Here is a 13,877-nt window from a genome sequence, read left to right on the forward strand (position 1 = left end):
CTTGGGGTATACGCTCAGCACAAAGCCTGCTTGTCTCTCTCCCTCTGCTCTTCCCTCCCACTCACACTCTCTCTCTCAAATAAATAAACAGTCTTTAAAAAAAAAAGTCAGACACTTAACTGACTAAGCCACGCAGGTGCCCCAAAGATGCATACTTTAAACCTGACAACAATAAATTAAGAAATAAAAATGCAAAGAAAAAGATTAAGCAAAAACATATAGCTAATATGACAGTAGTGGAGATAAAATGGAATCCTAAAAATTTCAATCCAAATGAAGAAAGTAAAAGGGAAAGAGGAAAAAGGAAACAAACAGAAAACAAATTGCAAGATGATACACTTAAGTCTAACTACCACAATAATCACATTAAATGATCTATGCAAACGGTCTAAACTCTCCAATTAAAAAGGAGGGACTATAACTAAATTTTTTACAAAAAAACAAGATTCAGCTATACTTGTCTACAAGAAACCCACCTTAAAGATAGAGATTTTTTCAAAAAGATGGATATATACCATGCAAATACCTATTGTAAGCTGCTATGGCTCTCTCAATTAAGCAAGTATCAAAAGAAGATACATTACCAGGGATAATGAAGCACATATCATAATGAAAAAGAAAAAGGCTCAACTCATCATAAAGATATAACAATGCTAAATGTACATGGACCCAATCACAGCTTCAAAATTAATGAAGCATAACTGACAAAATGGAAAGAGGAACAGACAAAGCCACAGTTATGTTTGGAGACTTCAGCACTCCTCTCTCAGTAACTGGTAAAATATGTAGACAGAAAACCAGCAATAGCACAGTTTTTACAAAAGACTTTTACGTATCTTGTGATATTTAATAAATCTCTCAGAAATGTAAGGGAAATGTTATTAGTAATACCTCATCTTATACATGATTCGTATCTTGATCGAGATGACGCAAAAAGTGAGCGACAAAGCTAGAAATTATGACCACCACATCCACTGCTTTTTCCTCTTTGGCTCCTAATTCATAACCTTGCTCAATAAATGTTTTTATTTTTATATCACACAGACCCAAACAACAATCTTCAATCAATGAGTAGTCATTTGAAATAGAGGTGAAAATTTCAGTTGATTTTTCTCAATTTCGACTTTTCTGCAAACTGACAGAAATAAGGCTAAAACACAAAGGGTTTAATGGCTGCTATTTCTAACTACGTGTTACTTGCACTGCACACTGGATGTTTCACAGATAATATGTCTTCTTCCCTTTGGTCCATGAGCATAGAATTACAGCTTCTAGTTCTTTAGTATTTTTTACTGTCATAGCACTGGTGACTAGTGACAAAAAAATTATTTTGTTGTCCACTTAACGTACTTAAATTTGTAATCTCAAAACAATCTTGAAATCTTCTCAACTCAGTATTTCTACAATAATATTTCACTAATAAACTTTCCAAAGAGAAAATCTCAAATAAAAGCACATAAATATAGGGGCACCTGGGTGGCTCAGTGGGTTAAGCCTCTGCCTTTGGCTCAGGTCATGATCTCAGGGTCCTGGGATCAAGCCCCATATCAGGCTCCCTGCTCAGCGGGGAGCCTGCTTTCCTCCCCCCTCTCTGCCTGACTCTCTGTCTACTTTTGATCTCTCTCTCTGTCAAGTAAATAAATAAAATCTTTAAAAAAAAAAAAAAGCACATAAATATTTCTTCTTAGCTCAAAAAATCAGGTCCTGTATCTGCACAAGCAAATCTCTTCAATAGCTTATTTTAAAATTACATTTACCTTCATTAAAACTATCAGGAACATTGGCCACCAACAGACATAAGAACCAAGCACCATTTCTAACATGTAGCAAGGCTTCAGCTACATCCACTATAGGAAGCAGGGAAGGGAGCTCTACAAGAGAACAAAGTCAATGTTACTATCAAGGAGTGATATTTCATATTATACATGAGCATTTTTTGACATTTCACAAATGCGATTTAAAAGAAATTAAGGTACTTTCTTTTCATAGTCTAGAGCTGAACGGTCCAGGAGGATAGCCACCAGCCACATGTGGCTATTGAAATTTAAGTTAACTGGGGTGCCTGGCTGGCACAGTGGATATAGCAGGTAACTCCTGGTCTCAGGGTTGTAAATTCAAATTCAAGCCCCACCGTGGATGTAGAGATAACTTAAAAATAAAATCCTTCCAAAAAATAAATTAATTAATTAATCCCAATTAAATAAAATTAAAAATAGTTCAGTCCCAGTAGCCACATTTCCAGTAATTTGTAACCAGACATGGCTAGTAGCTACTGAACTGGAAAGCCCAACATTTATCACTGCCACTGCTACACTGGACGGTGATGGGCAAGAGGGATTTTCATGAAAATCTTGGCTTTTTTATGTCCTCTATCTTTCTAATCCAATTGTTCAAAGTTAGTAATTTGAAATATTTCAATCCCCCCACAAGTATTATCTTAACTTTAAGATAATTGGGATTATAAGGGCGCCTCGGTTGCTCAGTGGGTTAAAGCCTCTGCCTTCGGCTCAGGTCATGATCTCAAGGTCCTGGGATTGAGCCCCACATCAGGTTCTCTCCTCAGTGGGGAGCCTGCTTCCCCCTCTCTCTCTGCCTGCTGCTCTGACTACTTCTGATCTCTCTCTGTGTGTCAAATAAATAAATAAAATCTTTATTAAAAAAAGATAATTGGGATTATAGTCTACTTATCATTTACCCTTTGCTTTTTTCACTTACAGATTATGACCATTTTCTAACAGACTATTAAATTCCTTCAAATACACTACTTAATGGCTATATAACATGCTATACTGTGGAAATAATATAATTTACTTAATCACTATTCTACTGCTAGCCACTTTTGTCTTAACATTTTAAGGTGCATTGTTATTAAATATATAAGATGTTTATATAAAATAACACAATTTCCAAGTTAAGAAGTTACACCGTACCATTTAATAAGAAACTACGAACATAACGTATCTTAGCAGTCATTATAGTACCTGCTTGTAAAATACAAAGTACATCTGCAGCTTCCTCCAAATAGACTGGACTCTCAAATAGCTCAGATGACTTAAAAAAAAATTCTCCACTGGACTCAGACACCTTAAAACAGAAAAAGAAAAAAAAGAAATGATGAATTCTATTAATTTCAGATAATGTACTAAATCCTTTACTATTTTTATAATTATTTATTGAGTTTACAGACCATGTTTCTAAATATGTCATTAATATACTGCAGCAGAATAAGCAATATTTGATGAATTTGAGCCATTTTAATCACAGTGACATTAATTATTATTCAGATACGGCAATATGGGGCTCAGTAATGTATTTCTATATAAATATTTGGAGACATCTGGAATTAAAGGTAAGACAAGCCAAACAAATGAACTAGAAATGCTACCTACAAAAGTTATAGCTCAAAAAATAAGGCAAGAAATGGTAACCTTAAAGCAGTATAACAAATATAAAGTATATTCAATAGCAAATTAACTGTAGGAAAAACAAAAAATAAAAATGTAGATAAATATAAGTACCTACTAAATTTTTAAAAATCTCCTACAGTAGGGGCACCTGGGTGGCTCAGAGGGTTAAAGCCTCTGCCTTCAGCTCAGGTCATGATCCCAGGGTCCTGGGATCGAGCTCCGCATCAGGCTTTCTCTCGGCAGAGAGCCTGCTTCCCTTCCTCTCTCTCTGCCTGTCTCTCTGCCTACTTGTGATCTCTGTCTGTCAAATAAATAAATAAATAATCTTTAAAAAAAAAAAAAAAGAAAGAAAAAAGAAAATCTCCTACAGTAGTTTCATCACATTTCCCATTTCCTGAAGAGTTCTGAACTGAAATATTGGAAACCTCCCAGAGGAGAAAGGTCTTTTTCCTTTCTTACTTTACTAGATCTATAAGTTAGATATTAAGAAAAAGATGCTGGAAAAATACTGATTGAAATTAAGCCCACAGAACAGCAGAAAAGAATAGAAAGAAATAACTGTTTCTAATAGAAAAACATTTCTTAAAAAAGATTTGTAACATATATACTGGAATTAAAGGAACAAATAAATTTTCAGAAAAAACTAAAAAAAAATAAAGATTTCTAACTTATCTGAAAGACTATCTAAAACTAACTAGCTGCACCCCCGCAACCACCACCAGTATTTTCTTTGGAAACAGAACTTAGAGTTGTTTGGTCCACAGTTTATAAAACTAAACTTTATTATTAAAAGGAACTGACCTTGAAATTTTTCTAACAGTAAATAAGTAAAAAAATAAACTTTTGCCTCTGAAACTCTGGGCTTAATATATAAGCCATCTTCGTATGAAGATCCAACTTAATTCTTTTTATAGTAGACCCCTGACATGCACAAATTTAAATTTAGAGTTTCAATTAATCATAATTACCCAAAGGTCCATGAACTAAGTAATCTATCATTTTGCTGACATGCGAAGTTGAACAGCTTTCTGTAGTATAGAAGCAATTCAGCCATCTAGTGAGTAAGGCTTAGCCAACAATCCTACATCCAATTCAGCTTTGATATTCCCTATTTACTGTTGTGTGAGATAATGAATGCTCATTCAGTGTCTAAAGGAATCACTTAAATTTTTCAGTTATGTTTTATAATATTTTATGAGGGAAATCATATCCTATAAAGATATTACCAAATTTGGTAATTTGTAGAAGTCTTGAGCTATGTACCCTTCTAAATATCAAGAAGTCATTGTATGGAGTCCATAGAGAAAAAAAATCTCTACAGTAGAAAATACAGAGTCGGTATAAATGAGAGAAAGTGGTAGAGAAAGAGGGCACCTGGGTGGCTCAGTTGGTTAAGCGACGGCCTTAGGCTCAGGTCATGATCATGGAGTCCCAGGATCCAGGCCCGCATCGGGCTCCCTGCTCAGCAGGAAGTCTGCTTTTCCTTCTGACCTTCCCCCTCTCAGGTTCTCTCTCTCTCATTCTCAAATAAATAAATAAAATATTTAAAAAAAAAAAAAAAGAAAAGAAAATAGTAGAGAAAGAAAGGTAGGCATTTAATATCCTTTTAAACCTTTAAAAGGAAAACACTTTCAAAACAAATAGAAATATGTGTAAAAGAGGATGCAATTTGGCTGTTTTCTAGGCTGTTTCTACTTTCTTTTTTTTCTTTTTATGATTTTACTTATTTATTTGTCAGAGAGAGAGAGAGAACAAGCAGGGGGAGGAGCAGGCAGAGAAAAAACAGGCCCCTTGCTGAGCAAGAAGCCCCTGCTGAACTCAACCCCAGAACTCTGGGATCATGACCTGAGCTGAAGGCAGACACCTGAATGAGCTGAATGAGCCACCCAGGCATCCCCCGTTTCTACCTTCTATGTGTAGACATCAAATCATGCATATTCTGATGTGTGATTAAAATAAACGCACCTTGTTCATAATTGCCAACAGTTCACTAAGCACAAGACGCAATCGACGAGGTGAATCACTGTGTTCAAACTCCAACGTCAACCCATGCTGAAGCTGTGATACCAGGATGCTCTCGCCACTGCCTCCTCCAAGTTTATGCCTAATAACGTACAAATGTGTAAAACAACAATCATGAGAACACTGACAGAAATAATATAAAATTATCTTTAGTTGAAATAATCTACAAAAGAATGTATTAATTCTTTTCATACATTTCATGAATGTAATATTTCTGAAATACTATTTATTTTGCCTATTTCAGGGACTCACAACTTATATAAAGACTCCAACTAATAGTTGACAGCTACTTCGATGAACAACAGTGGCTCGATCTGGATTCACAATGGTTGGGGAAGAACCAAACAAATGCCCAGAATTTGGGGAAATCAATGTTAAGCTCAAAAAGCCTCCTGGGTGATTCCAATAAATACTTTTATTCTAGGGGAACTTACCCTCCCACTTTCCGTTGAGTAACTGATCTAATCAGTTTAGCATGAAAGCAACAGTATATGTAGCCAAACTTCTCTACACATTTTAGAATATAGAATTCAAAAGATTCTAAATTTTAGCTATAAATAGAAAAGAATTAGGTAAAATGCTCTCCAAAGTTTAGATTCTCAATCTTTTCTGGGAGAATACATCCAATAAAAAGTCCTAAAAGCGCCAAAGAAATATTTGATTCCCTCTTCTTTGACAAATCTAAGTAAATCCCAACCCACATATTATATAACACATTACCTAAGCTGCTGTTCTTTGCTGGCATCCTGTTCTAAAGCATGAAAATCCACAGACAACAACGCAACAATGGAATTGACAGCTTCCACTCCAGAGAGAAGACGAAGGATCAGTTTTTTATCCTGAGCCCAGCTTTGGCTCTGGTCAGCAGGAGCACAGAGCGCCATCCGCACCAAGCAGGGCAGGAGAAGTCTTAATTCTGGATCACTTAAAGATGCCAACCGAACAACATCCACCTTCTGCATTGCCTCGAAAGCAAACGGGCTGACAAACTGAAGACTTGTACACTCAGCCATTATCACTGTTGATCCTAATGATTTAAAAAAAAAAAAAAAAAAAAAGGAAAGTAGGTATAACTCCTACATGTATGAATGGCCCCTCTTTAAAAACCCTGAGAAATGTGGTCTTTCTTTAATAGGTTCCCATGCTGGCTATGTTTCTGGCACAATTAAAGGCTCCCTATGTTTTTACTCCCACCTAAAAAGTGAGAAAGAAAACGGAGTACATTAATAGTTCCTCCAGCCCTAGGGATCTTCTGTTCTAATACTTATTTTGCAAAGAAGAAGTATGAAGCCCAGAGAGATAAAGTAACAGGCATATAGTGATGACTAGCTAGTAGCAAAACCCAAGGCTGAACCCTCATCTGTTAAATTTCAGTCCAAGACTTTCTCCACTGCATCCACCATCTGAGCACCACAATGCAAATAAAAATGAGTATAAAGAATGTTCCTCTTCCGCACCTAGTTTCCTATGCCTACTCAACAAACGTAAAGAACTGTTAGGCTTCTCTTTCCCACCCTCCACAAGTCAATGGAAGCTAAATCTCATTAGCCAAAAGCAATGCCAGATGCAACGTTCTGGAGACCATAACACTATCCCAAAGTCCCTAGTGTTGCATGGGTAGAAAAACAGCTATGGAGATGCAGTTCGCTACGGGAGTAAGAGGAGTTCCACTTGGGCACTTCTCTGTCTTCACTAGTAATCAGAAGACTCCCCCCTCCCCCCCAAAAAAGGCAGGGAGTAGGTAGCCAAAGCTATCCCCTCTAAAATCCACAGACTAGCAAAATCGTGGGTTAACGGAGCACTGAGCAGAAAAGTTCCTTAGTTCTTAAGCAAGAGGAGCTGCCCTTTTAACAGCAGGGCGGGCTGAGGGAGCAGAGGCACCAAGACCTGTGTGTGCTCACAGGTCTCGCCCTCAGCGTAACGAGAACCAACCAGTCGCTCTGGCAGAGAAATGTGAGGGCACTGACGGACATGAACCGGGGAACGCGCTAAGGCCTGAGAGACAGAAGCTCTGTCATACCTTTCAGATTTGCCCTCCAGCCTCCCGGGACCCAACACGGATTCCGCGCCCTAGAAGCCGGACGCTGTAGAAATCAAGAGCGCGATCCGAAGTTGGGCCTAGGCGAAAATCCCGATTCGCCAACCCTAGCTGTGCCCTGAGTCGTCCCAGGAACCAAAAACCCAGACGCCGGGATCAGTGGGGTCGGCAGTGCGATTGGCTGTATGGGTACACCGCACAAGCACAAAGAAAGAACCCGCACTGAAGGGAAGGGAAAGCGGAGGGGGTTGTTTCAACCTTCATCCAGCACCTTCATTCATCCCCAGCGCCTGGCTCCCGTCGGCCACCGTACTGAACTGAGAGGACCGCCGGCTGCGAAAGGAAACCCAGAAACGTCGGCGTTGATGCGACGGTGCGCGTGCGCGGCCCCACCCCTTCCTCCCCGCCGTGGCCCAGCCTAAGCACAGCACTCTACCCACGGAGATTTAGTACAGTGCTTCCAGTGTCTTCTTCAAAGCGTCTTTACCACCTGTGTCCTTTTCGATTAAGTCCTTAAGCCCTCCCGAGCTGCAGCGTCATCGTCATAGGATTTTTGCGGCACTTGAATGAAGTAACGTATGTAAAAGAAATGTTAAAGTTGTTTCCACTATTCTTTGACCGGAACACCAATGGAATCAGACTGTACTCTTCTCTCCATCTCTGCTTCTGCCCTCCTAGCGCCAAAGTTCTAGAATCCTAGGATTTACAGGTGAATTTAAAATTAATCTTTTCCTGAGCTTTCTTCCGCTGTTGACCTCACACCCTCATGGTCAGAAGTTAAACATCTTAATTTCAGTGTTCTGTACTTTAGGGTCAGGGGTTGGGGGATGGGAAAAATGGGTAACGGGGAGTGGGAGGTACAGGCTTCTAGTTATGGAATGAGTAGTTCCCTTGGAACATAGAAATTATAGTCAGTGGTATTGTAATAGATGGTAGCTACACTTGTCGTGACTATATATCATAGAATGTCCAATCACTATATTGTACACCTGAAACTAACATAACATTGTATATCAACTATACTTAAATTTAAAAACAAAAACCAGGACGCCTAGGTGGCTCAGTAGTTAAGCCTCTGCCTTCGGCTCAGGTCATGATCTCAGGGTCCTGGGATAGAGCTCCCCGTTGGGCTCTCTGCACAGCAGGGGGTCTTTTCTCTCCCCTCCACCACGCCTGCCTCCGCCTACTTGTGATCTCTCTCTGTGTCAAATAAATAAAATCTTTAATAAAAAATAAAAACAAAATAAAAAAACTTAGTGTCCATAGATCCTTAGAAAGTGATGGATGGAGTTTCAGGAATTCCCTAAAACCTACCAAATTGTGAGTGCTTGGAAAGAAGGCCCAAAACTTGCAACAACCTTTCAAACGGAGTCTAAGCACCTAGAAAAGATTAAGAAGTACTAATCTCTATATATTTTCATACTATTTCTAATACCTGGTACAATCAGTGTGCATTAGCACCTTCTGTTTACCAGATACTGTGCTATAAGCTAGAAACAAAAATATTTAACAGAGCTGGAACTTCATACTCTATAGTTACTAAGGCTTGCATAGAATGATAATCTATTAAAGACTGCTTGCAGCATTAAAAATCAGCAAAGGAAGAAAAGAACTAATGTGTGTTACATGTTTCTCAAACTTTTTTCCACCTGACCTACAGTAATACATTTCATATTGTGACCCAGGACACACATGTGCATATATACCCACATTTTTTTTTTAAGATTTTGTTTTCTTAAATTACTACACCCAACACAGGGTCTGAATTCACAACCGCGAGATCAAGAGTCGCATGCTTCACCAACTGAGCCAGCCAGGCATCCCTGTACCAACATTTAGATGGAACAAAATTCTTATGAAATAATATACATACTACATATTATATGTTCTATTTCTTTCTTTTTTTTTTTTTTAAGATTGTATGTATTTATTTGAGATACATACATATATATATATATATACATATATATATGTATATATATATATATATATACATACATATATATATATATATATATATACATATATATATGTATATATATAGAGATCACAAGTAAACAGAGAGGCAGGCAGAGACAGAGGGGGAAGCAGGCTCCCTGCAAGCAGAGAGCCCAACATGGGGCTCAACCCAGGACCCTGAGACAGTGACCTGAGCTAAAGGCAGTGGCTTAACCTACTGAGCCACCCAGGCACCCCTCTTTTTTTTTTTTTTTCCTTAAGATTTATTTGAGAGAGCATGACCAAGAGAGCATGAGCAGAAGGAGAGGCAGAGGGAGAGGGAGAGGTAGAAGTAGACTCCCCAACATAGGGCTGAGTAGGGAGCCCAATAACAGGGCTAGATCCCAGGACCCTGGGATTATGACTTGAGTCCAAGGCCGAGGTTTAATCAGCTAAGCCACCCAGATGCTCCCTATTTCATTTCTTTAAATTACTGGTCACGGGGCACCTGGCTGGCTCAGTCAGTGGACCATGCAACCCCTGATCCCAGTCAGGGTTTAAGTTCAAGCCCTACATTGGGTGTAGAGGTTACTTAAAAATAAAACCTTCAAAAAAATTTTTTAATTGCTAGTCACTACGCACTAAAATTGATTTTACAGTGTCTTAGCTTACAAATTGTAAATTGTCATTTTTAAGCTGATATCTAATGAGAACATTTATTGAACACTTGCTAGGCACTAGTATTTTATATCTATTATCCAATTTAATTCTCTGAGGTAGGTAATAGTCTATTTTATAATTGTGGGGAAATTGAGCCCAAGAGAGGTTAAACAATTTAATCTCCCTGGATGGTCATTTCACAGGAGGAGTATGAAGAGAAATCAAAGACTGTTTTGACAGGTGAATAAGAGGAGAAAGGGGATGTGAACTAAGTGATTTTTAAGATTTCTTCCAACTCTGGTTGTTTATGATCCTGTGATCATTAATGGAGAAACAACGTGCAGATCCATCTCAATCTAAGATAACAGCAGATCGATTTTCCCAACACCATTTGTTGAAGAGACTATCTTTTTTTCATTGGATATTCTTACCTGCTTTGTCGAAGATTAATTGACCATAGAGTTGAGTATCCATTTCTGGGTTCTCTGTTCTGTTCCATTGATCTATGTGTCTGTTTTTGTGCCAATACCATACTGTTCTGATGATTACAGCTTTGTAATAGAGATTGAAGTCCAGGACTGTGATGTCACCAGTACTGGTTTTCTTTTTCAACATTCCTTTGGTCTTTTCTGGTTCCATACAAATTTTAGGATTATTTGTTCCAGCTCTATGAAAAAAGTTGATGGTACTTTGGTAGGGATTGCATTGAATGTATAGATTGCTCTAGGTTGCATAAACATTTTAACAATATTTGTTCTAGTCCATCAACATGGAACATTTTTCCATTTCTTTGTGTCTTCTCAATTTCTTTCATTAGTGTTCTATAGTTTTCTGAGTATAGATCCTTTTCCTCTTTGGTTGGGTTTATTCCTAGATATCTTGTGGGTTTTGGTGCAATTGTAAATGGGATTGACTCCTTAATTTCTCTTTCTTCTGTTACATTGTTAGTGTGTAGAAATGCAGCTGATTTCTGTGCATTGATTTTGTATCCTGCCACGTTGCTGAATTCCTGTTATGACTTCTAGTAATTTTGGGGTGGAGTCTTGAGGGTTTTCCATTTGAAGTATATCATCTGCAAAGAGTGAGAGTTTGACTTCTTTGCTGATTCGGATGCCTTTTATTTCTTTTTGTTTTCTGATTTCTGAGTCTATGATTTCTAGTACTATGTTGAACAACAGTGGTGATAGTGGACATCCTTGCCATGTTCCTGATCTTAGTGGGGAAGCTCTCAATTTTTCCCCATTGAGAATGATATTCACTGTGGGCTTTTTGTAGATGGCTTTTATGATACTGAGGTATGTTCCCTCTATCCCTACACTGTGAAGAGTTTTAATCAAGAAAGGATGCTGTACTTTGTCAAATGCTTTTTGTGCATCTATTGAGAGAATCATATCATTCTTGTCCTTTATTTATGTAGTGTATGACATTGATTTGTTTGCAGATGTTGAACCACCCTTACAGTCAGGAATAAAACCCAGTTAGCCACAAACAGAATGAAACTGGACCATTTCCTTACAACATACACAATCGACTCAAAATGGTTGAAAGACCTAAATGTGAGAGAGGAATCCATCAAATTCTGAAGGAGAGCACAGGCAGCAAATTCTGTGACCTCAGCTACAACTTTTTGCTAGACACATTTCTAAAGGCAAGGGAAACAAAAGCAAAAATGAATGACTGGAACTTCATCAAGATAAAAAGCTTTTGCACAGCAAAGGAAACAGTTGACAAAACCAAAAGATGACTGACAGAATGGGAGAAGATATTTGCAAATGACATAGAGAAATGGCTAGTATCCAAGATCTGTGGGAACTTATCAAATTCAACATCCAAAGAACAAACAATCCAATCAAGAAATGGACAGAAGACATGAACAGACATTTCTGCAAAGAAGACATCCAAAGACAAATGAATAAAACCTCCACATCACTTGGCATCAGGGAAATGCATATCAAAACCACAATGAGATACCACCTCACACCAGTCAGAATGGCTAAAATTAGCAAGTCAGGAACGACAGATTATTGGTGAGGATGCAGAGAAAGGGGAATACTCTTACACTGTTGGTGGGAATGCAAGCTGGTGCAGCCACTCCGGAAAACAGTATGGATTCCCCAAAGAGTTGAAAATAGAACTATCCCATGATCTAGCAATTGTACTACTGGGTATTTACCCTAAAGATATAAATGTAGTGATCCAAAGGGGCACCTGCAACTGATGTATATAATAGCCAGACTCTGGAAAGAGCCCAGATGTCCATCAACAGATGAATAAAGATATAGTGTGTCTGTATATAGACACACACACACACACACACACACACACACACACAGGAAAAATACTCAGCCATCAAAAAGAAATGAAATCTTACCATTTGCAATAATGTAGATAGAACCAGAGGGTATTATGCTAAGTAAAATAAGCCAAACAGAAAAAGACAATTATCATATGATCTCACTCAGAATTTAAGACATAAAAGGGGATCACAGAGAAGAGAGGACAAAATAAAGCAAGAAGAAATCAGAGAGGAAGACAAACCATAAGAGACTCTTAATCATAGGAAGTAAACAGGGTTGTTGGCCAGTGGGGTGGGGGTGGTGGGGATTGGGTAACTAACTGGGTGATGGACATTAAGAAGGGCACTGGGTATTACATGTAAGACTGATGAATCACTGACCTCTACCTCTGAAGCTAGTAATACATTATATGTTAATTAATTGAATTTAAATTTTATAAAAGGAGAAAAGGGTGCCTGGGTGGCTCAGTCAGTTAAGCATCTGCCTTCAACTCAGGTAATGATTCCAGAATCATGGGAACAAGTCCTGCAAAGGGCTCCCTGCTCAGAAATCTGGTTCTCCCCCGACCCTTCCCCTTCTCGTGCTCTCTCTCTCAAATAAATACATAAAATCTTAAAAAAAAGAAGAAGAAGAAAAGAGCAGAACACTCCAGCCCAAATAAGATAGCTGGAGTATAAAGGTGATGAGTGCTGACACTAAGTCCCCTTTCTTTCTCTTCCAATTATTTTTTAAGATTTATCTGTCAGGGGGGTGCCTGGGTGGCTCAGTGTGTTAAGCCTCTGCCTTTGGCTCAGGTCATGATCTCAGGGTCCTGGATCGAGCCCCACATCAGGCTCTCTGCTCAGCAGGGAGCCTGCTTCCCCTCTCTGCCTGCCTCTCTGCCTACTTGTGATCTCTCTCTCTCTGTCAAATAAATCTTTAAAAAAAAAAAATTTATTTTTCAGAGAGAGCGTACAAGCAGGGGGAGTGGCAGAGGCAGAGGAAGAAGCAGGCTCCTCCCTGAGCAAGGAGCCTGATGCAGAACTCAATCCCAGGACCCTTGGAATCATGGCAGTTAAGGCAGATGCTTAACTGCTTAACTCACTGAGCCACCCAGGGATCCCATTCTTCTCTTCCAATTCTTACCTCAGTGAGTATCACCCACTACCCAGAATTGCTCAAGCCAGAAACCTGGAAGTCATCCCAGGCTCTAGGCCTCTCCCCACTTACATCCACACAGTCAGACTTTCTACATTGCAGTGTTTGCCAGTGAAATCTTTTTGACCATCATATAGAACTTAGGGAAAAAAGATTTACTTATGAACCTTTTTTTATTAACACATAATGTATTATTGGCTTCATGGGTACAGCTCTGTGAATCATCAGTCTTAGACAATTCACAGCACTCACCATAGTACATACCCTCCCCAATGTCCATCACCCAGTCACCCCATCCCTCCAACCCCCCCTCCCCTCCAGCAACCCTCAGTTTGTTTCCTGAGATTCAGAGTCTCTTTTATATAGTTTGTCTCCCTC

General features: G+C 38.8%; 1 protein-coding gene across 4 annotated transcripts in view; it reads right to left on the minus strand.

Annotated features, from left to right (window-relative positions):
* The window catches only part of INTS2 (integrator complex subunit 2), a 44,171-nt gene extending 36,386 nt beyond the window's left edge, over positions 1-7,785 (minus strand). For 2 of the 4 annotated variants that reach the window (XM_045986035.1, XM_045986039.1), the window contains exons 1-5: positions 7,726-7,785; positions 6,150-6,456; positions 5,373-5,511; positions 2,982-3,084; positions 1,758-1,871 (exon numbers count right to left, since the gene is read on the minus strand). In XM_045986035.1, the coding sequence (XP_045841991.1) occupies positions 1,758-1,871; positions 2,982-3,084; positions 5,373-5,511; positions 6,150-6,456; positions 7,726-7,744 (682 nt within the window). In that variant the 5' untranslated portion in view covers positions 7,745-7,785. Of the gene's footprint in view, positions 1-1,757; positions 1,872-2,981; positions 3,085-5,372; positions 5,512-6,149; positions 6,457-7,449 lie in introns of all 4 variants that reach the window. The other 2 variants (XM_045986037.1, XM_045986038.1) reach the window with 2 other exon arrangements.
* Positions 7,786-13,877: the final 6,092 nt, after the last annotated feature.

This window comes from Meles meles, chromosome 18 (genome assembly GCF_922984935.1).
Source record: "Meles meles chromosome 18, mMelMel3.1 paternal haplotype, whole genome shotgun sequence".
Taxonomy (NCBI): Eukaryota; Metazoa; Chordata; class Mammalia; order Carnivora; family Mustelidae; genus Meles; species Meles meles.